We start from the raw sequence: 25,818 nt of genomic DNA, 5'->3' as shown, positions 1-25,818 counted from the left end.
TTGTCATGAACCACTTGTAACTTGACTAACAAATGTGAACCGCCTAGAACTCCCTGGGTATGGCGGTATACAAAAATAAAGTTATTATTATTATTATTATTATTAATCTAAAAGTAGATGAAATAGGAAAAGCCAAAGACTTAGCAGCACCTTCTCTTATGGTAACAATTGTTAAGTGCTTGGTATTAGGTTTTATTTAATATTTGTAGCTCTGATATAGGCATGTGCTTTTTCAAGTTAATAATTGTTTCAATTTTCATATATATGTAGTATTGCCTTATCAAACTAAAAGGTAATGTTAAACAAATTGAAAATATATTTGTGTCTGCTGTCCTTTTTTAGCTGTTTTGTCATAATATGTGTTGGTGTTTGTTGTTTTCATTCTAAGGTTTTGCTCCATCCCTAGCTGCGCATCCACAGACCTCATCTGGCCTTAATGTTGATTTTGATTCAGTTTTTGGAAATAAGTCTCCTCCAAATGTTATCACAGATTCTAGTGGTAAGAACAAAAACCATATCTAAATTGAAGATAAATTTGTAATTGTATATTTATGTATTCCTCTGAAAATGCTGATTCTGCTGATGAAGTGGATAATGCTATCTGTTTGGGGGGGGATTCTTCACAGTCACTCCCTCAATCTCCTTGTCCATGCTTATACCTAGATGTGGTTTTCTGGTACTGTATACTCATTTTTGCCTATGTTTGTCTGTAAAACAAGAGATTCCTTCCAATTTATTTTGCTGCATTTGTGACTTCTTTTGGCCTCCCATTTCAAAAATTAATAAAAACCCAGATTAACATTAGACTTGGTCAGATCATTTTTCCGGATATCTATACTACAAATGGTTCTTGGGCCCCAATAATTTGGTCAGATCATTTAATTTATAATTTTAAATTAGATTGGCCATCTTCTTTTTAAAAAATACATGCTATTAAAAATAAGATTTTATCAAGAGGATTTATTAATCCAGTAGAATTCTGGACTCATGAATTAGATCATCAAGAATTTTCCCCAGAAGACTTTCTTGTTCAATGGGATAATGTTAGTTCTTCCATCTTAGATAATATTGCTCCTTTATATTTCATTAATAAAAGAAAAAGAAAATTAGACCATGGTATGATCAAGAATTATTGATGTTGAAGCGCTCTCAAGACAACTTGAGAGACGCTGGTTTTTAATGGAGCTTATTTAGACAAATGGAGTAATCCAAGTGGTGTTCCACAGGGCTCTCCACTCTCCCTGATGCTTTTTAATATTTATCCACTCTGGGTTAGAGACTGTCATCATTCAATTTAAACTACTCTAAATACAATGGTCTGGAAGGACTATCCTCATACAAAAAATGCCTACACATGTCGTCGTATCCTAGAGAAATTCTCTCATAGGTACTGCATATTAGATTGAACTAGTGCTATCATTAGTCTTTTAAATAAAAAAAACAACCCGGTTGACTTTTTTTTTTAAATCTTTATTGATTTTTAATCTAAAAACTGCTATATAAATAGAAGAACAGTAGATATTATATACATTGCACTAATTCCTATATAGGTAACATTTTTATCATTCGAGATTTTCAATTTTTTACATATAATAATAACACAATATAACATAGTATATAATATAAATGAGGAATAAAGTTACCCAAATGTCACCATCAATATTTAATCCCTTCCCTCCCTCCATGGATGTGTAAAGGTAAATGAACAAAAGGAAAGACAAGATAAATAAACATTATTGTAATTTCATAAATTTAGTCAATGGGCTTCAAATTTTATTGAATACACCACTAACTCCCCTATATTCTGCATTAATTCTTTCATATCTGTACGTAGTGCACACATTCACCCACGGTTGACTTATTTTTTATTAGTTTAAATTTTTATATATTTTTTTATAACTACACTTCTCCCTCCAGATATGCGGGTTTAGGGATCGCGACTTCAGTTATTCGTGGGGGTTTTTTGCTGGCTCCTCCCACAAATGACGACTTACAGAAGTGCCGAAAAAGTTTGGCGCTTTTTCCCCCAGCAATTGCTTCGGCATGCAGAAAGAAATTCGCTTTTTCCCAGCATTTGATTCACCCGGCAGAGAGAGAAATTCACTTTTTTTTTCCAAACACTTCATGATATTCGTGAGGGATTTAACAAAAAAAACCCTGCGAATAATAAAGAAAAAATTATTCACATTTTTTTTGTGTTCACAGCCTAGTTTTGCCCATATTCATCGCAAATTTGGTGGGAGAAATGTATTCCACTTATTTATAAGTAAAGCATTTAAAATAAAGACTTAAGGTTCAACGGAGCTTCCGTTTCACTATAGGAGCTTCATCAGGAACCAGTCTTTCATAAAAGTATTTAACTTCATTTCATTTTCCAGCACTATATTGAACTGTGAGAAAATGACAATGATGTTAAGAGACCCTAGAGCACTGACTAGACAAAATATATTTACGTTTCCTGCACGCATAAACTTAACAATCATGCAGGACAAAGCTTTCTTTGCTTACCATGTCTTTTGAGATTTGGAAATGGTGGCTATACACTTCCGGTATTTAAAAGGCTGTTCACGTAATGACATAAGTCTGCTTACTGGCATTATGTCTGATTTCCAGCTTATTTTGACTGATTGAAAAAAGTTTGCAAGAGATATGACAGCTTCCAACTTCAATTGTTGTGCTGTGTGTTTTCACTACTGTTCACAAAAATGTCAACTTTTGGTCTCAGAAAAATAGCAACTTTAATTAAAAGAAATGTTTGCCAATTAATTGTGGAATTCAGTCCCTATGGTTGTAGACTCTTTAGATGGTGTATCCATCTCTGTTCAGTTTGTAATAATTTCTTTCTCCTATCCCCTCCCCTTATGGTTGCAAACTGAACAGAGATGGATACACCGTCTAAAAAGTCTACAACCACTTTCAAGCTAACTAGTGTCCAGTTTCAACTGAAAAGAATAAGATAAAGTTTGAAATAAAGGCTGGGTGGGGTGGTCAAGAACCTGACTATCTCTAGTTATGCTGTTCTCGAGGGGCAGGTGAATTCTCATCAGCAGCTCTGCACCCTTTCCCATATGTCGCAGCAAATTTGAATAGTGAAGATTAAGTGAATTGCTTGCTATAGTTTCCCAGCAATCAACCTTAAGTGCTGTTGTGTTTCATTTAACATAACAGTTCATGCTCAAGATAGTATTGTGTTCTGTTTTGGAGACCATATTTTGCTAAGGATGTGAGAAGACTTGAAGCAGTCCAGAGGAAGGCAACAAAACAGATATCAAGATTATGCCAAGAGATATATGAAAAGAAGCTTGACTACCTGAATATGTATACCTTAGAGCAGGGGTAGGGAACTCTGGACCTCGAGTCAGGTTTTCAGGATTTCTCCAATGAATATGCATAAGATCTATTTGCATGCACTGCTTTCAATGCATATTCATTGGGAAAATCCTGAAAACCCGACTGGAATACGGCTCTTGAGGACCGGAGTTCCCTACCTCTGCCTTAGAGTGTTCGTCACCATTTTGACACCTATGGACCGGCGGAAATAAAATAATTATTTTGTGGACCGGCACTGGTCCACAGACTGGCAATTGAAGAACACTGGGCTAAGTTATGGGCCAGACCCCATCCATCTCTACCCAGTCTCCGCCCCCATAATAGTACTAATTGTAACACCATTTTTTCCATTCATTTTTCATATATATACACACACACAATATAATTGTATTAACAACACATAATGGTTAAGCACAAAATTAAACTACACAAAGCATACTGTATGCTTCTCAATATTCATTCCTACCAGAACACAGATAACCCATGCAAATACCGGACCAAAAACTAAAAGTACTAATATATACAAACAAAACCCTAAGATGCAAGACTCTGCATGCAGTACAACCCCAGAGGAAAAGAAACAAAAACATTTCTTCCTGAACAGACAGCAGATATAAATCAATCACTAAATTAAAAAATAAAATCATTACCCCTACCATTGTTGTCTCCCTCCCTTCATGCTATGCCTTGCCTTCTGATCTGCCCCCCTATGTTATCTTTTGGCCGGCTCCCTCTTCCTCGGTGCTGCAGTGCACAAAGCCATAGGCAGCGCATCCCGCGCCTCATCATTGTGACGTCAGAGAGAAGGCTTCCGTTTCAGGCGCATGACACATGTAGGAGCCTCTGCCCATGGCTTTGTGCACTGCAGCACTGAGGAAGAGGGAGCCGGACCGAAGACAACGCCGCATCGATCACACTGTGACCGGCAGCTGAAGAGCACTGTCTGAGGCCCGATGCACATGCCGGCCCTATGGACTGGCAGGAAATTTCTGCGGACTGGCACCAGTCCACGGACCGGCGGTTGAAGAACACTGCCCTAGAGCAGGGGTAGGCAATTCCAGTCCTCGAGAGCCAGAGCCAGGTCAGGTTTTTAGGATAGCCACAATAAATATGCATGAGATAGATTTGCCTCTCAAGAGGCAGTGCATGCAAATCCATCTCATACATATTCATTGTGGATATCCTGAAAACCTGATCTGGCTCTGGCTCTCGAGGACCAGAATTGCCTACTCCTGCCCTAGAGGAAAGAAGGGATAGAGGAGATACGATACTGATGTTTAAATACTTGAATAGTATTAATCTACAAACAGATTTTTTTCCAGAGATGGAGAAGTGGTAAAATTAGAGGACATAATTTTGAAGTTGTGGGGTGGTAGACTTAGGAGTAATGTCAGGATATACTTTTTCACTGAGAGGGTAGTGGATGCCTGGAATGCCCTCCCTGTAGAGATGGTGGGGACAAAAACAGTGACAAAATTCAAAAATGTGTGGGGTAGATACAAAGGATCCTTAAATAGAAAGAGGATAGTATTGACACAAAACTCGACAGATTAACAGCTATCACTCCGTTTTATGATGCACGGGAGTAGTGCTTATATTGATGTCCCAGCAGTGGAGAAGTGAAGCTAATGTTGGATGGACTTGTACAGTCTGTGTTCAGTATATGGCAGGATGGATCAGGACAGGTTGGAGTTAGCTTTGACAGTGACTCCAGCAGTGGGGCTGTGTAACTGATGCTGGATGAGCTTTAACAGTTCATGTCCATATGCGGCAAGACGGATCAGGAGCAAGTATGTGTATTTTATACCACATTCATGTAGTCTGAGTACATGTTTTGCCAGCCTTGGGGGAAGGGAAGACATCTTATAGGGAACTTAGCAAGTAAAATGAATAATTAGTAGTTGGTTCAACATTGCATTGATATGCGATTGCTGGGCAGACTGAATGGACCGTGCAGGTCTTTTATCTGCCGTCATTTACTATGTTAGTTTTCCTGCTAGTAGTCAATTATATGCTCATTCTCACTTTTAACATACCCTCACCACTAGTATTGTTCCATTGATCTGTATTGGTCTGATATGAATGATTTGTGAACTTTCAACTTCTGAAGTTTCTGCAGAATCCATTTTAACTTTCTTTTCATAAAAGTTTCTTGTTATTATCTTAAGGGTTTGATGAATTGGGTGGCCTTCTAAAACCAACTGTAGCTTCTCAAAACCAGGGCCTTCCCACATCAAAGCAACCTGTTAACAAATTAGTTTCAGATGATCTGGATTCATCACTGGCTAACCTTGTGGGCAGTAAGTATTACAAGGCTTTTTCCGATAAATATGTTATGTTGTATGTACAAACTATGTTAAATGTTTTTAATGGCTTTTTTTAAATTGTAGATTTGGGCATTGGAAATGGAACAAAAAAGTGAGTAATTCTGCATTTTTATTTTTGAGGAGACTGGTTGTGGAGATAAAGGGTGCAACTGAAAATTTTCCATATTAAAATTATAAATAAGAAAACAAAATTTACACTTAAAGTTCAGACTTGAATTTGCCTGATCCCATTGCTTCTAAAGTTATAGCAGTATTAGAAACTGGAGTGGGCATTGAGGAGCTTACAAATTGCTCTAACAGAAACAATTGTGAAGGAAAAATTAATTTCTATTTGTTTATTCTCCATTCCCTATTTAGCATTTGTTGACAGGACTCAATACTGAATCCATCTTTCCATCTTTGTTGATGAAATCATAACTAAAACAACTACATAATCATTTGTCCTTGCTTCAAATAAGAGAACATCCCTTTCCAGATAATACAGAATCATGCTGACTTTTTTTTGTTATTATTTTAGGATTAGGAGCAAACTAGTTATTTGTATATACTTAGCTGAGTAGTTTAATAAAGTAATTTTATATCATTTCTGTTGCTGAATTAGTTTTTAGATCTGAAATGTCTTTTTGATATGCAGCATTAAAAGTTATACGAGCCTGAAGTAAAATAGAATGCTTAAGAGATTCACTATGTGATGCCAAAGACTTTTCTGTGCTTAGAAAGTGAACAGAAATTCCTTAGTGTGGTGATTTTCTGCCCTCTCCTAGCAGCATTCCTAATTTTCAGAGTATTGTTAATATGTAAGAGAAATACAGGGTAGCTATAAATAGAAGAACAGTAGATATTACATACATTGTACTAATTCCTATATAGGTAACATTTTTATCATTCAAGATTTTCAATTTTTTACATATAATAATAATATAATATAACATAGTATATAATATAAATGAGGAATAAAGTTATCCAAATGTCACCATCAATATTTAATCCCTTCCCTCCCTCCCCCCTCCCTCCATGGATGTGTAAAGGTAAATGAACAAAAGGAAAGACAAGATAAATAAACATTATTATAATTTCATAAATTTAGTCAATGGGCTTCAAATTTTATTAAATACATCACTAACTCCCTGTTCATATGGCTTTCAAAGTTCAAGGAAACAAAACAGATGCAAAAATGTACAATAAGCCTTCAAGGACAGATTGGCATCTAAAATTTATTGCAGAATCCAACACCTGCCATGTTTTGGCAGAACACCTGCATCACTGGTCTGTTAAAAACATTAGTGATATATATAAAATACATGATAAAAATTTTATAAAATTGAATAGGTAATAAAAACTATAATTACAAACAGAAATTAAATCAGTGAACATAAAATTAAAATCAAATACATTTTAAAACTTGTACTATAAATTACAGAGATAGTGTCAATAGCAGATATAATTAATCACAGTAATTATCTTCCCAATACATCAAAGCTCTTATAGCAGCATTACATCATGCTGTATCGCTGCAATAAGAGTTTTGATGTATTGGGAAGATAGTTATTTTTGGTGTACTTGAATTACAGGCATGGACATTTACACCTACTCTAGGGCAGGTGTAAATGTTTGTGTCTGCAAGATAGATGCCTACTTGTCTTTATAAAGTGGCATCAATTTATCCTCTTAAACCTGGGACCTAGTTAGTAAATTACCCTCCCAGTGACTACATGTTAATAAGGTTTTAATGCATGATGATGTCATTCCGTTAGATCAGTAGGGAAGTGCTTTCTGGTGATCTCTATAAAAGCCTTGTACCTTTTTTTAACATTAACATCAGTGTATTTAACTTGAGTGCTTCTTCCAAAAAAAATATTGTTCATAAACATTTTTCAACTGGTTTCCCTTCAAGTGATGTTCACTGGAGCCATCCAGGTGAGAAAAAGCTGACAGGAGGTACCAATTGGCAACCAAAGGTTGCACCCACTACTACATGGAATCCTGCAACCATAGTAAGTGGCCAAATGTTATAAATTGACAAAATATGTATAATACTTATTAGAAGTACTTTGGATATGCAGCATAGCTACCTGTCCAGATTTCTATTGCATCTTGGCTTGTAGACATACCTGACTTGTAACCATAATTGAGGAGCAACTAACATACCCCCTTTTATCAAACTGTGTGAGCTAAATTCCAAGCTGCTCATAGGATTAAAATGGATGGCTCAGCAGCTTGGTGAAAGGTGGGGGATAGTTCTTATGCATGGTTTCTTAATGGCTATTAAAGAGAGTAGAGGAAAGCGGCATTCTCCCTCAAAAAACTAGATGAAATACATGAGTGATGTCCTCTAGTGCCAGGATGGAATAGCTCTGTCAGACTTCAAAGCACCATAAACTGAGCATGCATGCTGTTTGCTGCATGTCTCAGCCCTTTCAGAAACACCTCAGTTTTTCTTATCTGCACTTACAAATGGATGTGCAGTAATGCTACCCCTGCACAGTGTTTTTGACTTTCAACTTGTGGTTTTACTATCTTGGTTTGATCACTCTGAAGCGGTAAAAAAAGACTCTCCTTTTCTACATTTTAGTCAACTATTGAATTCTAAAGAGAAACCAGGTTTCAAGAGGTGTTCCATATTTGATTTTTAAAAAATGGTCATCAAGAATGGGCATGGTGTCTGACTTATTTTTTGTCTTGGCCTGATACAAGAGGAAAACTGCTATAATTGTGGTATAGTGTTCAATGAGCACTTAGTCCATAGGCCAAAGTTGGTAGAACACTTGGAAGCACAGAAATCTGCTGTGAATGAGAAGCAGGGAAAATCCTTATCTCCCAGGAGAATATATCTCTGTTAAGCTCCAGTGGCCTTAATCAGATGCAAGGAAGCCATCAACAAGAAAATCTTTTGGCTTGAAATGGAAGAGACTTTCTAAATAATATCAATCCAGGGATAAAACACATCTATATGTCAACCAACCACTTTACTGCAATAGCTTTATTACTTGTCTTAAAACAGGTTTCTAAACCTCATAAGTGAAAATGCACCATAGCATTAGATTTGCATATCACAAAAGATTCGAGGTTCTCCTATTGCCTGATGTCTGTTAATTTCCAAATGTATGAAAGGTCTTCCTACTAAGCCCTCTGGTTCCATGGTTAACAGTTAATGACACATCCATTTAAGCCAATGGCGTCAGCTTAGAAAGTAACCTTTTATATTAGCTATTGCTTCTACCAGAAGAGTTGGTGAACTTTAGGGAGTTGTGTCATATCCACCTTATATGTGGCGACTTTCCTCAAATAAGTTGATTCTTAGAGCTCACCCTGTTTTCTTTTTAGGTGGTTTCACTGTTTTACTTAATTAGTTCATAATTCTATCAGCATTTTACCCAGTGCCTCACTCACATCAGGTATGAAAGGCTTTTCAAAGCCTAGATTACAAAAGAATTCTTGTGTTTTATCTTTTGATAAACAAACTCACTATGTTTGGTGTTTCTGGGGTCATGATAAATTTTATCTATTATGTATTGTTAGTGTGGATGTGTAATTATGTAACTGTATTGCTATGAATGTTGAATTATAACCCATTGAAAGGAAACTTTGCTTTAATGAATGGTATAAGAAGTGCCTTGTAAATAAGTTAAATTGAAGCCAATGTGCCGCAAACTTTTTGAAGCCGCAGCACACTAAAGGCAGGGCCACAACTGGAGGACATCCAGAAATACACGGACGTCAATGCGATGACATCACGTCAACGTCCACACATGCATGGATGCCCTTCAACCATGGCCCTGAGCCTCCTATTACTGCCAAGGGGAGGTGCTGGAGGAGAGGCATCGGTTGACTGCCCACAGGACATGCCTCTTAGGTAAGTACACTGGCACCAGCGCCTTTCCTCCTCACTGACGTCTCACGGCACACCTGGAATCTGCCACGGCACAGTTTACAATACACTGATTTAAACAAATCTTCATATCCCATGCATCTTTAGCTACATCTATTTTTATTTTCTGGGTGGATTAACTATTGAAGCCAGAATTGACGCTAAGTAAATTTGAGCCTTGTCTGTCTATAGCCCATTTAAGATAATACACCTACTGAGCTGCCACTTGGGTCTCGTTATATATTTTTTGCTTCATATTACTGTCTAGATCACATATCTAGGAGAAACAGTGCAACAGGACATGTAATGGAAGTGATATTCAGAGCAAGTTATCATTTACTGAACATTTTATACCGTCTATACTACCAGTGTATATCTAGGCTCCTGACCTGTTAAACTGCTTGTTCAGGACTTGTTCAGCAGCACTTAATCAGTTAATGCTGCTGACATTATCTAGTTAGCACTGTGACCAGCGAGCGATACATTGAGACACACAAGAAGCTTAGAGAAGCCATTAGGAGGAAGACTGAACAAGAATCTGGAAATATCCACATTCATCGTGACAATACACGACCACACACATCTTTTACAACAAATCAAGCGATTGGACTGATCAGTGGTATGCTGTCCATTTTACAGCCTGGATCTGGCACCCTCTGACTTCCACCTGTTCAGTCCAGTGAAGGACAGTCTTCGGGGAAAGCAATTTGATGACACAGATGAGGTGAAGAACTGTGTACAACAGTGCACACCTGAATTTTTTTCAAAGAAGATTCAAGAGTTGGGTTCAATGATGGCACCAATGCATCGCTTGTGATGGAGATTTTTGAGTAGTACAGGCAGTCCCTGGGTTAAGAACGAGTTCCATTTTTTTAAACCGTTCTTAACTTGAATTTGTATGTGATGCGGATCCTGTACAGTCTATAAAAACATTAAAGAACATTAAACATTGAAGAAATAGTCCTCAAAAGAAAGTACAGTGGAACCTTGGTTTACGAGCATAATTCATTCCAGAAGCATGCTCGTAAACCAAAATACTCATATATCAAAGCAAGTTTCCCCATAAGAAATAATGGAAACTTGCTTTGATACGTTCCCCCCCACCGAGGCCAGCAGCACTGCTTACCCCCCTGCCAACCAACTTGAACTCACCCCCCCTCCTCTCGACTGGCACCAGGACGAGAACCGGCATCGTTCCCCCCCACTCGCTCTAATCGGCACCCCTCCCCGTGAGAACAGGCACCCCCCGCCCGACCAACTTTAACTCGCCCCCCCTCCCCCGTCTGGCACCGGCACGCAGCCCACAGGACGTGCCGGTGCTACTTGAAGATCTTCCTGCCTCTGCTGGCTTTGAGCATGCATCTGCGCATGCTCAAGCCCTTCTAATTCTCCCTTTTGCCGAGATTCTCTGAGATCTCCGAGAATCTCGGCGAGAGGGAGAATTAGAAGGGCTTGAGCATGCGCAGATGCATGCTCAAAGCCGGCAGAGGCACGAAGAAGATCTTCAAGCGGCACCGGCACGTCCAGTGGGCTGTGTGCCGGTGCCAGACGGGAGGGTGAGTTAAAGTTGGGCAGGCGGGGGGTGCCTGTTCTCGCGGAGGGGGGGGGGCCTTTGCGAGTGGGGGGGAGCGATGTCGGTTCTCAGGGTGGGTGCTCGCAAATCGAGTCAACACTTGGTTTGCGAGACAAGTTTTGTGAGAATGTTTTGCTCGTCTTGCAAAACACTCACAAACCGGGTTACTCACAAACCGAGGTTTGACTGTACTGTTGTTTAAATAGAAAAAATAGGAAATTTACACTTGTTACTTATCTGTCCCACTGTTCGCTCTCCACCACCACATACGACATTTCTCCCTTTCAGCTCTCTTCCCCATGCATGTGTACTTCATGACTCTCTCACCACCATGTCTAATATTTTTCTTCCTCCCTATGCCCAACAGTTCACTGCTTTTTTCATTTCTCCATGTGCACCATCTTTCCCTCTCACTCACCCATGCTCAACAATGCTCCCTTTCTATTCCCTCCCCACTTCAGCATCTTTCCCTCATTTCTCCATTGTTCCATCCTGTCCCAAGTTCATGCTCCCCTCCCTCCCTCCATTCTGTCCCAAGTTCATGCTCCCCTCCCTCCTTTCTTCCTTTCTTCTATCCTTTGTCCGAAGTTTGTGCTCTCTTCCTCCCTTCCTGTGCCAGTGTGCCCCTCATCATCCTTCCCTCCATTCTGCATCCCAAATTCATGCCTCCTTCCTGCAGGTGTTTACCTCCTCTGGTCGACTCCATCCTCCCAGCCACACTTCTCTTCGCAAAACCGCAGCCGCGGTTTCTGCATGCAGCCTGCAGCTGACCCGGAAGCCTTCCCTCTGACATCAGTATGCTGCCTTTTGCACTGCTTTCAGTACAACTCTTGTATTTTGGAATCGGCAGCCCACTGCTTCATGGTATTTTATTTTAAATAAATTGTTAAGCCTTTAATTGGCAGATGGTGAAGCAGCTGATTTATGTAGCTTGATGTTGAACGAAAGCAACAGTGCCAAGTAAAAGCATTTGGAGATGCAGATCTCCCATAAGAGCCGTAGAAAGCATATGTTTCTACTGAGCAACAATGCCAAATAAAGGGTTAAATTCAATGTACCACTACTTCTAACTTGTTTAAATAGTGTCTCATATATTACCTTTATTATATTCCCATAACTAGCATCTTTTGCTTTCATTTAGGCATGAAATGTATGTATGAACTAAAATTTGTGCATAATTTGTTGTGTAAATATATGTTCTAATCCTTTGTTATTGCATTATACAATTTTCTCTGATGAAAAAAACAGAATGGCATGCATTTTCCACAATACGTAAGTGATTAAAAAAAAAATGCCCTTTTGCTATAAACTGGCATGCTAAAATTAATCACTGCTACATCAGAAATTTTAGCTATTACATGTTTTGACACAATTCCTGGTATGCTGAAACTGACCCTGTTTTGTTTTCTAGTATTTATATATATATATATATATATATAATCTTTTGGGTGCTCTGCAGGGGACTTCTGATTCTAATAATGGCATGGAAAACAGTATTTTTCTTTGCTCACAACTGATCCATTTTCTGCTAAATAGATGAGATTGTGAATGATTTTTGTGTGCTTATTTCATTTCAAATAGAGCTGGGTAAATCTTAAAATGCTTAAGCCTTGGTCAAGCCCAGAATCAGATTCTGTATCTCTTCAATTACCCTGACAATACTAAGTCGGAGGCAAACCATAGTTAATCTATTTAACTGCTGTACTCTTGTGAGGATATGAGCAGCAATTCCTCTCTCTCCACAGCTACCTTGCTTCATCTGCCTGTAGAATTGTAGGAGGCCAGACAGCCATAAGTAAAGGGAGAGGTGGGCTTACTTAGTGTCCCTCTCCTTTAAGAGCTGAGGGGAGGAGGAAGAACAAATAAGAGGTGTTTGGAGTGAATGCAGACAGTTTGAAAATGTCACTCGGATATAATACAGCCTTTTAGAGTTTTAGAGTGAAAATTTGGAGTAATAGGCAGGTGCGTAGATATTGAGAGAAGAGAACTAGACTGGGTAACAGCTCCTCCAGAGGGAGCAACTTACAAACCAGTAAGAGGACTAAATCACAACATTCAAGCAGCTATGTGCCTAATACTGACATGTGTTGATTCAGTTTCAGGGATCTCCCACTATTTACAAAATGGCTGGAAAGTGATTGCTAGCACTCATAAAAAGCAATGCTTAGGGATGTGAAAAATAAAATGGGAGCTGAAAATAGATTTTTTTTTGTATGTTAAATGTAACTACTAGCCTTTCAAATTAGAGCTCAAAGCAATTTGGATGAACAGTGAGTAGTCTTGTGCCCCATAGAGGGTGAAATGACTTGCCCAAAGTCACAAGGCTCATTGGAAGTTGGGATTCAGCTTACTGATCTAAATGCTAAGCTGTTTTGGAGAAGAAAAAATAGGAAGGAATGAGAAGGCAACAGAAGAGAAAAGGAAATAAAAAGATTTAATAACATAAAAGCATCTTGGGTTTGGTTAGAATTCTTTTTCTGCTAAATTAAATTTGCTCAGCTTCTGTTTGGATGTTAGAACCCAGTCATACTCTCTGTCTTGACTCTGGCTCAGCTCACCTATCAGATTTTCTGGCTTGCTCACCACCACCTCTGTGTGGTTTGTGTGGTATGAAGAGAGAAAATGCATGTAATCTCACAAGCTGCTTTTTTACTTGCCACTTAAATCATTCTTTTAGATAAATGTTAATCTAGGTAAGGGAGAGACCAATAGGAATATCATCTGTATTTGATAAATTTAAATCCAAAATTAATAGTGATATTTCATGTAAAAGAAAAGGTGGTATATTTGGGAGAATGCACATTCATTTTAAAAATCCATATGTGCACTGGTTATTGGTCTGCCCCTTTCAGTGTGCTACTGTGCTAAGGAATATATGATGTTAGATACTGTTTTGTTGCAAATTCTGCATTGATAATTTTTAAAGAAATATGTAAATACTATATTACATTCCGATGTTGTGACTGTGCAATCATGGGGAAGACTATTTTCCGTCATTTATAGTTGAGCATATACATTTTATGTGCATAAATTACTATTTATGCCTTCCCTCAATGACTAAAAGTATGTGCAATGTTACACATTGCATGTAGTTTTAACCCTGTTTAAAGGAGGTTTCCCAGGTGTGTGATAGAACGAGAGAGGAAAATAATGTGTAGCTTTTTTGTTCGGGGTTTTTAGCTGCATGCATGATATGTCCCAAAGAAAATACCTGCATAGAAAGGTACAAATGTCAATGGTGTATTATACAATGAAAACCAAGGCACCACCTCAACCTAGTTTGAATGAAGAGTATCCTCATACACCAGACAATCTAAGGCAAGGCAGATATTGGGTTGTATCAATAGAAGTTTCGTCAGCCGAAAGCCTGAAGTCATAATGCCGTTGTACAGGGCCATGGTGAGACCTCATCTGGAGTACTGTGTGCAATTCTGGAGGCCACATTACAGTAAAGATGTGCGCAGAATTGAATCGGTTCAACAGACGGCCACCAGGATGATCTCGGGGCTCAAGGGTCTCTCGTACGAAGAGAGACTGAACAAATTGCAGCTGTACACTCTCGAGGAACGTAGGGAGAGGGGAGACATGATCGAAACATTTAAGTACCTCACGGGTCGTGTCTAAGTGGAAGATGATATTTTCTTTCTCAAGGGACCCTCGGCCACAAGAGGGCACCCGCTCAAACTCAGGGGCGGAAAATTTCATGGCGACACCAGAAAGTATTTCTTCACAGAGAGAGTGGTTGATCATTAGAACAAGCTTCCAGTGCAGATGATCGAGGCAGACAGCGTGCCAGACTTTAAGAATAAATGGGATACCCATGTGGGATCCCTACGAGGGTCAAGATAAGGAAATTGGGTCATTAGGGCATAGACAGGGGGTGGGTAAGCAGAGTGGGCAGACTTGATGGGCTGTAGCCCTTTTCTGCCGTCATCTTCTATGTTTCTATAATCTCAGCAAGATGTTACCTCACTGTTTTACCAAACTTCATTCAGTGCAGTTTAACAATATTTTTAAACGATATTTTCAGGTCCTCAGCGGGCCACCACGCACTCAATTCACTTTATGCACCCTTTCGTCACTGGACCCATAAGTTTTGTGTGCATTTTTCATAGATATTAATTAAAGTATAAATGTATGCTAAAAGTACTTAGCTTATAAAATAGACGCTAGTCGGGAGGGTAGAAACATCAATCATCCAACATGTTTCGCCCATGTACTTCACAGGGCTTTATCAAGGCTCCCTCTCCCGCTCATAACCACAGTCTCCCACCATTGCTTCAAGAACTCACAGCAAATTTCAAAGTGAAATACATACTACTAATCATTTCAGTAGCGCTACTAGATGTATGCAGCACTGTTTTTTGTTGCTTTGAAAATTGGTGCAAATGTCAGCTGATCTTGCCCCAACAGAAACAGTTTGACAACTAATAGTTGTTTTGAAGTATCTTTGGGCTCCTTTTATCAAGCAGCAGTAGAGCATTTTACTGTGGGCTGGTGAGGTAAATGCTCCGACTCTCACAGGAATTGAATCGACATCGGAGCATTTACCTCACCTCTCCGCAGTAAAACGCTCTATCGTTCCTTGATAAAAGGAGCCGTTTATTTCCTCAAGTTACATTTCTTTTAATGAGAAAAGTCTGACTTGGCAAAGGATACTTCCAGAAGAGGTAGTATTTTTGATAAGTAAATAATTGACCTAGTGGTGTGTGTACAAATAGCAAAGTTTTACTGGAAGTTTGCAAATGTTCTGTGGTATTCTATATTTCCAGAAGTATTGGGAGTTTTTAAGAATGTGAAGAGTTGACTGTCTCTTTACACATCTTTCTCTGTAAGCAAGAATCCATTTGAAAAGGATAAACCTTGATTTACATTTAGTGAGTTTTATTCCCTTCCAGCCAATCTGAGAATTGAACAGGTGATATCTGTGATCCTGTGCTGAAATTTTCATCCCCTTACCACCTGTTTGTTTGATGCATATTTAGGAAACTAATCTAGAAAACAGAAATGTAGGTAATTGGATACTGAAGTATCTGCTGATAAATTGTAATTTTAAAATAAGCTATTTGTCAAGGTTTACAAAGATTATGGGCCAGTGGTTTTAGAAAAAAACAAAACAAAACAGCAGGACTGCTGTCATTACCAGACTGAGGTAGAATAGTGCATTTAAAGCATAGTTTCCAGAGTATACATATCTCATACATATTCATTATGAATATCCTGAAACCAGACCCATTAAGTTTGCCTGCAAAGTGATGCACATTGGGAAGGATAACCTGAATCACAGTTACCGGATGCTAGGGTCCACCTTGGGGGTTAGCGCACAAGAAAAGGATCTGGGTATCATTGTAGACAATACAATGAAACCTTCCGTGCAATTGGCGGTGGCCAAAAAAGTAAACAGGATGTTGGGAATTATTAAAAAAGAGATAGTTAACAAGACTAAGGGGTCCTTTTATCAAGCCGCGCTAGCGGGGTTAGCGCGTCGGACATTTCATCGCGCGCTAACCCCTGCGGCTGGCTAAAAAACTAACGCCTGCTCAATGCAGGCATTAGCAGCTAGCTCGGCATGTGGTTTAATGCGCAGTATTACGCGCATTAAACCCCTACCACAGCTTGATAAAAGGACCCCCAAGAATGTCATAATGCCCCTATATCGCTCCATGGTACAACCTCATCTGGAGTATTGCATTTAATTCTGATCTCCTTATTCCAAGAAAGATATAGTGGCACTAGAAAAGGTTCAAAGAAGAGCAACCAAGATGGTAATAGGGGATGGAACTCCTCTCGTATGAGGAAAGACTAAAACGGTTAAGGCTCTTCAGCTTGGAAAAGAGATGGCTGAGGGGAGATATGATTGAAGTCTACAAAATCCTGAGTGGAGTAGAAAGGGTACAAGTGGATTGATTTTTCACTCCATCAAAAATTACAAAGACTAGGGGACACTCGATGAAGTTACAAGGAAATACTTTTAAAACTAATAGGAAGAAATTGTTTTTCACTCAGAGAATAGTTAAGCTCTGGAACACGTTGCCAGAGGATGTGGTAAGAGTGGTTAACATAGCTGGTTTTAAGAAAGGTTTGGACAAGTTCCTGGAAGAAAAGTCCATAGTCTGTTATTGAGAAAAACATGGGGGAAGCCGCAGCTTGCCCTGTATTGGTAGCATGGAATGTTGCTACTTCTTGGGTTTTAACCAGGTACTAGTGACCTGGATTGGCCACCGTGAGAACGGGCTACTGGGCTTGATGGATCATTGGTCTGACCCAGTAAGGCTATTCTTATGCTCTTATGAAAGCTTAATTATGGTATAAATAGCAACATTTGTTGAGACTTCTGATTTTTATGCATATATGAATTAAGTTTAATATAAATTTATTAACAGAAGGTAATTACTGTATTCAGTTTACTGTGAATAGTGGAAAGGAATTGCGGTTATATGAAGTATACATCCACATACCTTTTTTTTTTTCATTACAGATGGAATTTACTAAAGTAATGTGCAATCATGAATTCATGATATATGAATTTAATCTTTTTCAGAAAGAGTGAAAAGTAATTTCTTTTTTCCAATAGCTTTAAAAAAAACTGTTTGGTTGTATTAGAAAACCTACTATATTGACTAACCTGCATTCTCTAAAGTTCTCACATTATCTAGTTATAGACAGTATACTTAAGCCATCTTATATATCATTACTACCTGGATTTAACTAGTGTTTTAATGAATTCTTGCAGGATGTAGGACCTTTTAACTGCATTTCTAGTTTAATAGGAGCGTCAGTCTTGAATCAGTGGGTTTGTATACCTTCACCTGCAGGTTGTGTAGAGAGCCTCATTTGCATTTTTTTCGCTCTGCCTCCCTTCTCCCTGGGCTGTCCTGTCCTCTACACCTGAGGTGGGTAGGAGCTTGTTTATTCTTTTATCCCGCTGGTCCTTGCAAATGGATGCATTGCAGATGCCACTTCTTTGGACAGCCCCAAAGCGTCTCAGTATGAGCTGGTAACTACAGCCACAGGTTTTGAACCAAGGAATGCCACTTAGGATTTCCTCCTGGGTGCGGCTCATGACAGAGGCCAGCCTCTTTGGCTGGGGAGTGCATTGTAAAGCCTGACAGGTGCAGGGGCATTGGTCCCCCACACAGAAGTGGTCGATAAACAGGTTGGAGCTGAGAGCTATCTGCCTGACCCTGAAGGTACTAGAGAGCTTCCTACAGGGCAAAGCAGTATGAGTATTCTTGGACAATGCAACAGCAGTAGTGTATGTCACTTGATAGGGAGATACCAAGAGTTCTCCTTTGTGCTTGGATGCCCAAATGCTGCTTCATTGGGTGGAGAACAATCCGTTGGTGATTTCAGCAGCACATGTAGCTGGAGTGGACAATGTCCAAGTGGATTTCCTCAGCCTCCAGACCCTAGATCCCGGAGAATGGGCTCCATCTCAGGATGCATCCGACACCATCTTAAGTTACTGGAGGCATCTGATAATCATCCTCATGGCATTGGCATCCAACAGGAAAGCAGCTGGGTTTTTCCGCTGAAGATACGAGCTTGGAAGAGATGTCTTGGATGTTGTGATTTAGCCATAGCCCCAGGAGGAGCTGCTGTATGTCTTCCCCTCTGTGCCCGTGATAGGCAGTGTCCTGCAAAGGATAATGGACCATCAGGGTTTGGTAATCCTGTTGGTGCTGGATTGGCCAAGATGGCTGTGGTATGTGGATCTAATCCAATTAAAGCAGGACTAGGGTCTGACTACCTTGTTCTCCAAACTTGCTAACGCAGTGCTCTATTGCCTTGGACGATCCGGACTGTTTTAATCTTACGGCATTGCTCTTGAGTGTGCAGCATTAGCGCACAAAGGCTATTCAGAAATGGTCAATACCACTGTCCTGAAGTATAAGAAGCAAACAATGCTGTCAGCCTATTTGAAAGCTTGGAAGGGGATCCAGTTACAGCACTGATTGCAGTGGTGCTAGCATTTCTTCAGGAAAGACTTGAAAAAGGCCTAGCAATGGGCTCCCTTAAAGTACAAATCTCAGGACTCCCATGCTTCAGAACTTGGATCAGCAAAAGAACATTGGCTTCTTATCCTGATGTATCAAGATTTCTGAAGGGAGCCTTACGTATGCATCCATCAATATTGCACCCTTTCCTGGAGTGGAATCTGAATCTCATCAAATAAATTCTAGCCAGAGCTCCTTATGAGAAAGACTCAACAATGAATGCCACTGTGAAAGCAGTGTTTTTGGTTGCTACCAAGTCTTCATGATGAATATTGAAGCTACAAGCTCTATCTGGCAGGGCACCTTTCCTCAGAATATTAGAGACGGGAATAGAATTGTGTATAATCCTGTCATCCTTGCCTAAGGTGGTGTCTAGCTTTAATGTCAACCAGGAGGTCTGGTTGCCTGCATTTAAACCTTCGGGCTCCAAGAAGATGGACAGGCTCATTAAATCGCTAGATGTGCACAGTGTTGGTGTATTACCTAGAAGTGACTAATGAAGATCGGCTGTCAGATCACCTATTTGTGTTAGCGGGTACTAGTCACTGGGGACAGCTGGCTTCAAAAGCGACTATTTCCAGATGTATTTGAAAAGCCATTTCGTTGGCTTATATAGGGTAAGATAAGTGTCCATGGAAGAGATTTGTAGAGCGGCCACTCGGTCATCTCTCCATACTTTCGCAAAGTTTTACAGGGTGGATTTAGCGGCAAGATTGGATACCACTTTCAGAACTTTAGTGCTGTCAGGCTCATCTGTCCCACCCTAAATTCCAGGGACTGCTCTGTTACGTCTCACTAGTTCAAGACTAACATTCCTATTGAACTAGAAGGGAAAATTATGTACCTGTCTTGTTAATCTCCTTTCTAGGAGATAGGAACTTCAGTCTTGAAGTCCACCCTGTCGGATGATTCCTAGCCTGCCTTTCTGTCTCAGACTTGTCTGTAGCAACAGACAGTTTGCTTCTTCCCTTGGCATCTAGCAAGAGTTGAGGTAAGAGAAGTTCATCTGTCTCAAGAAAACAGAGGGTATCCACAAGAAACCTGTGAATATTAGTGCAGGCTGCACATAAGTGCACTGTATTCCATTTTGTTATGGGATATAAAGTGTTAATCATTGTTAGTTTTGTTCTTTGTTGTGTTATGAGCAGAAGAGCTTTGTTTCTTGGGGGAGCCCCCATACTCCTCCCTTTTTTCTCTTTATTCTCCAGGGCTGACTGCCTGCTTTGATATAAACTGAGGAGTACTGGACAGCACAGGGAAGTGAGTAAAAAAATGCAAATGAGACTGTCTACACTCACCTGGTGGGTGAAGGTACACAAACCCACTGGTTTAAGACCGATGTTCCTATCTCCTAGAAAGAAGATTAACAAGGTAGGTACACAAGCTTCGCTAATGTGACAGCTAGCGAAACATATGTGAACCACCCCTTAATAAAGGACTTGGTGACAATGTCATGCAAATCATTTTTGGAAAGATCTTAAAATTTTTTGTTGAATCCATTTATTTCCTACCAGAAGTCAAATTTTCTCCAATACCAGTGCTGCTTCTACCAATAACACTTCTGCACAGATGGATCAAGCACTGGTTGTCGGGTAGACTGCAGAGGGTCGGAGTGAAGGGCCAATATTCTGACTGGCAGGGAGTCACGAGCGGTGTGCCACAGGGATCGGTGCTGGGGCCGTTACTCTTCAACATATTTATCAATGACCTGGAAAAGGAGGCAAAGTGCGAGGTTATAAAATTTGCAGACGATACCAAACTGTGCGGTAGAGTTAGGTCCAGGGAGGAGTGTGAGGACCTGCAAAGGGACCTGGACAAGCTGGAAGACTGGGCAAACAAATGGCAAATGCGCTTTAATGTGGAAAAATGCAAGGTCATGCATATAGGGAAAAAGAACCCGTTGTTCAACTACAAATTGGGGGGGGCATTGTTGGGAGACAGCAGACTTGAGAGAGACTTGGGTGTGCTGGTGGATGCATCATTGAAGCCATCTGCACAGTGCGCAGCAGCCTCAAAAAAAGCCAACAGGATGCTGGGCATCATAAAGAGGGGCATAACAACCAGGACGCGGGAAGTCATCATGCCATTGTATCGAGCGATGGTGCGTCCACATCTGGAATACTGCGTTCAGTATTGGTCACCACACCTCAAGAAGGACATGGCGGTACTTGAGAGAGTCCAAAGGAGAGCAACGAAACTTGTAAAAGGGCTGGAACACTGCCCATACGCCGAGAGGTTGGATAGGCTGGGGCTCTTCTCTCTGGAAAAAAGGAGGCTCAGGGGAGATATGATAGAGACCTTCAAGATCATGAGGGGCATAAAGAGGGTGGATAGGGACAGATTCTTCAGACTGAAGGGGACAACAAGTACGAGGGGGCATTCGGAGAAACTGAAGGGAGATAGGTTCAAAACAAATGCAAGGAAGTTTTTTTTCACCCAAAGGGTCGTGGACACTTGGAATGCGCTACCGGAGGAAGTGATCAGGCAGTGTACGGTACAGGGATTCAAACAGGGATTGGACGGATTCCTGAGGGATAAAGGGATCGTGGGATACTGAGGGAGGAGCTGGAATGTAACACAAGTATAGAAAGCTAACCAGGTAATAAGTATAGAAACCCAACAGGTCGTGCATGTGCAAGACCGGAGGGTTAGGACTACGATGGGAAGATAGGACTTCAATGAGAAACCAAGGTGGCAATGGAGCCCCTTCTGGTGATTCAGACAGGTCGTGACTTGTTTGGGCCGCCGCGGGAGTGGACTGCCGGGCAGGATGGACCTATGGTCTGACCCGGCGGAGGCACTGCTTATGTTCTTATGTTCTTATATATAAATGTTCAGAAAATAGAACCTGATAGATATAAACGGAGAAGATATGAAGGTATTTGTGTGTTTAAGCTGTCATTTAAACACAGTAGAATCCTCAGAGTATCTTCTTTGCCAAAATCTTAACTGAATCTATTTCTAAAATATTGCTTTATCCTCTATAATAAAACCCTTAGTGCACATGCGCAGTTGAAACTCCGTGCGGCTGTGATCTGTGGCTTCATGTCGCCACATGCGCAGTAGGAGCCTTCGGCGGTTTGCGATACGTGCGGCGGTTTCCCCAGAAATATTCCTGCCCCGATCTCTGATGCTGTCTGACTTCTGATGACGCCTCTCCTTTTCACCCCCGGACCAGCAGTGGCAGCAGCTGCAGGGCATTTGCTAGACCAGCCCACCTCGATAATGCGAGGCGGGCCGGCCTAGCAAAAGCCCTGAGGCTGTCCAGCCTAGCGGATGCTGGACAGTGAGCAGGTAAGGGAGAAGGGGTACTACTGGACAGGGGGAGCAGGGAAGGGGTAAAAGGAACGGAGAAGGGCTACTGCTGGACAGGGGGAGCAGAGAAGGGGTGCTGCTGGATAGGGGAGAGGTAAAAGTAAGGGAGAAGGGAAGACAGACAGGGGGCAGAGAGAAAGAAAGAAAGAAATGCCTAAGTCCACACATCTATACTAGCACCTGTTAATGTAACGGGCTAAAAAACTAGTGTATATTGTGACAGGGAAGCCCCTGTCCCAGCCAAAAGAACTACGAAATCCAGCATGCACCCTGCCCTGGGCCCGAGAAAACCTGGCACGGAGACAGCACAGCCAGGAAGGGAAGAGGAAAACCCGGTCATAACCCAGCCTAAGAGCCAGAGGGGGAGGGTACTTGAACCGAATTCTTCCCCCTATTACTCCTTTCCGCCTTCTCTGAAACCTAAACCCAACTCAGGAGGGGGTGGGGTTAACACTCGAGGTATGCAGGTCAGAAAGCCTCAAATACCAACAAGGGGAAATCAGTGGAGGAGCTCAGCTGGTGCTAATCACAATCAGCCAGCCACCAGCAGGGAGTGCAGCTTCCAAGGAGGTCCTGTTCCTCAGCCCTGTTGGCTATCCAGGAGACAACCCAGCAGGTGGGAGATTGAAGGCTCTGGTCATGACCTTGCCTGGCTGTACAAACCCCGGGAGGGTGCACCAAGAGAGGGGCGGTGGAAAGGACCGGTTGGCAAGGAGCTAACACCCAGGCAAGACGGGGGTTGGGAGAAGCAGCCCGAGGACACAGGGTGGAGAACCAGCCAAGGTTATGGATCCATGGACTGGGAAATGAACAGCCTTCCTGGGGAGAGTGAGCCCAGGGAAGACATGGACTTAGGGGAGTATGAGAGGTCGTGTCCTTTTCCTCACTAATCCAGTCTAGGCTAATTGAAGCCCTGGACACTAGCAGTGTTTGAAGCAGGGTCAGGGCATTTTTGCCCAGTTGAAAAGTAATGGTTAAAACTGTTTAGTTGCCTTACCTCTGAAGGACTTGGAGGGGTAAAAAGCTACTGAGAGTGAGCCCAGGTTGGTCATTAATCCCGGACACATTTTTGTGTGGGGAAATTTGAAAGCCAAACCTTGGCTTTGTTTCTGTTGGGAGGTTTGGGATGTTAACCTGCTTTATTTTATGGACCGGGAAGCTCCAGGCAGGGCACAAGGACTGAAGCCCTGTTATGCTTGGTGAAGGACAATGTGAAGAACGTACTATATGTTCCAACATGGTTTTTTTTTTTTGTGAAAACTTTAATAAACCAGTTCCTAAGAAATCCGTCCTTCGGATTTTTGTTCATCCAGCCATATAAAAGGCGCATTAATAAATCTACCTGTGGTCTGAGCCCGGTTTCCCACCTACTCAGGGACAGGCCCGGTCACAATATATAAGACTCTTCACTTTTTTTCTTTTGTAGGAAAATGGCAAATGATTGATAAATTCCAGTTCACTGGCAGAGATCTGCAAATGCTAATAATGCAAACATTGTACTGCTATAAGAAGCAAGAAATTGAGACTATTCTTTAAAAATAGACAGAAACAATTCCTTGGTCATAAAATACAGATGAATCCAGATTTATCACGCGAGACGCAGAAGCGAAGGCGTGAATTTCTTTTACTTAAGCCAGGAGTCTTAGCTTTGGGGGCTACTTTTTATTTGCGTCACCCCAAGTGTATTGTGCATCACTAAGCAAATAAGTCTGTTTTCTTTGAACCGTTTCAATTAACTTCTTTCCTGTCACTCACCCGACTGGAAAAAGAAAAATCTTAAAATTTTAAGCTTGTTAGAAAGAAAGTATTTATTACATTTTGCTCTCATCTTCAAGTTCTTGTTTCTATTGTATTTTCTTAATTTCTCGCCAATAGTAAATCTTGGATCTATGTCGACTTGAGTAAATTGAACCTTAATGTTAATTGCCTTATATTTGATGGCTTACAGCCAATTGTATTTTCTTTTTGAATATGATCTAAGTTCAATTTCTTTCTGTACAAGTTTGTATGATTGATAGTAAGTTGAAATTTTATAAATAAATAAATTTTAATAAAAGAAGCAAGGAATAGTCTAGATGCTGCTCTTTGTGTTTATGGAAATTGAACTCATAACTAGATTTTTCTAGCTGTTTAATACAGTTTCATTCTCTGTTAGGCACCACCTGTAATGGCCTATCCTGCAACAACACCAACAGGAATGATAGGGTATGGAATGGTAAGTATTGAACAATGACTGTTCTAATATTGCCTTTTTTATTTTTGCTTTGAACTGTTAGGATATTGCTGAAAAGTAAGGAGGTTATACAATTATTTTCATTCAGTAATTTATAATGATTAAGTTGACATTGTTATCTTGTATAAACATAATTTACACATTATAAATAACACCATTCAACAAGGACATAATTGCACTACTGGGTCACCCCAAAGGTCCATTTTTATTGTGAGTTGTATGTTCGGCATTTTGAAGTATATGCAGTAAATATATAGTAAGTAGCCTGTAACCCGTTCTGAGCTCGTTGAGGACGGGATAGAAAATGAAATTAAAAATAAATAAACAAACATATTGTATTGTATCAAGCCCAGCAATCCTATTCACTAGCGGTAACTAAATCAGGTAACAAGTACCTGACAGGATCCCAAAAATGGGAGCATACAAGCTGCTTGACCTCCCCCCCAGGAAAAACTAAACCCAACAAGGATAAACAGTTTCCTTATTGTCCTGCCAGCTCTTAAAAATACTCCTCAGATATGACGACTTAGTTCAAATAACTCACACTCTCTTCACTGAGAAATCCCCTTTTCACTATTTCACCCTCATTCTTCCTCTTGTCATTATTCTTTAAATCCTTATTACCAAACGTTAATATGTTGTATTTCTTCTTTGTTTACTCTGTAAACCACTTAGAGCTGTTCACTTGTGTGGTATAAAACTAAAGATTGATGTTATGTTCTATGCCACGGTAATATACATCCTGTTGGTTTACTGTGCCGGAAGTAAAATGGATGTGGATTTTTCATGCATTAAGGGTTCCTTTTACGAAGATGCGTTAGGGCCTTAACGCACACGCTAGCCGCTACCACCTCCTCTTGAGCAGGTGGTAGTTTTTCGGCTAGCGCGCGCTAATCCAGTGCGTGTGCTAAAAACACTAGCGCACCTTCATAAAAGGAGCCCTAAATACCAGTTTGCTTCTGGTAGTGAGTGCAGGTAATAATTTTGTCTGAACTTTGAATTGGTAATCTAATATTTGTTTTAACTTTTAGCCCCCTCAAATGAGTCATCTCCCCATAATGACACAGCCAACAATAATATATAACCAGCCTGTGATGAGACCACCAAACCCATTTGGCCCTGTATCAGGTGCACAGGTAAGTAACAGCACATGCTCGTATGTTTTTTGTCTGTGA

At 40.6% G+C, this 25,818-nt stretch overlaps 1 protein-coding gene across 8 annotated transcripts in view; it reads left to right on the top strand.

Moving 5' to 3' along the window:
* Window positions 1-25,818, top strand: part of PICALM (phosphatidylinositol binding clathrin assembly protein) — a 175,341-nt gene that overhangs the window by 139,999 nt on the left and 9,524 nt on the right. For 5 of the 8 annotated variants that reach the window (XM_033948931.1, XM_033948925.1, XM_033948923.1 and 2 more), the window contains 7 exons: window positions 389-499; window positions 5,499-5,630; window positions 5,721-5,748; window positions 7,552-7,651; window positions 12,347-12,370; window positions 24,566-24,625; window positions 25,675-25,779. In XM_033948931.1, coding sequence (XP_033804822.1) covers window positions 389-499; window positions 5,499-5,630; window positions 5,721-5,748; window positions 7,552-7,651; window positions 12,347-12,370; window positions 24,566-24,625; window positions 25,675-25,779 — 560 coding nt within the window. Of the gene's footprint in view, window positions 1-388; window positions 500-5,498; window positions 5,631-5,720; window positions 5,749-7,551; window positions 7,652-12,346; window positions 12,371-24,565; window positions 24,626-25,674; window positions 25,780-25,818 lie in introns of those variants that run through there. The other 3 variants (XM_033948927.1, XM_033948924.1, XM_033948929.1) reach the window with 2 other exon arrangements.

This window comes from Geotrypetes seraphini, chromosome 6 (assembly GCF_902459505.1).
Source record: "Geotrypetes seraphini chromosome 6, aGeoSer1.1, whole genome shotgun sequence".
Taxonomy (NCBI): Eukaryota; Metazoa; Chordata; class Amphibia; order Gymnophiona; family Dermophiidae; genus Geotrypetes; species Geotrypetes seraphini.
The sequence above is the reverse complement of the archived record's forward strand: the minus strand, read 5'-3'. Positions and strand labels throughout refer to the sequence as shown.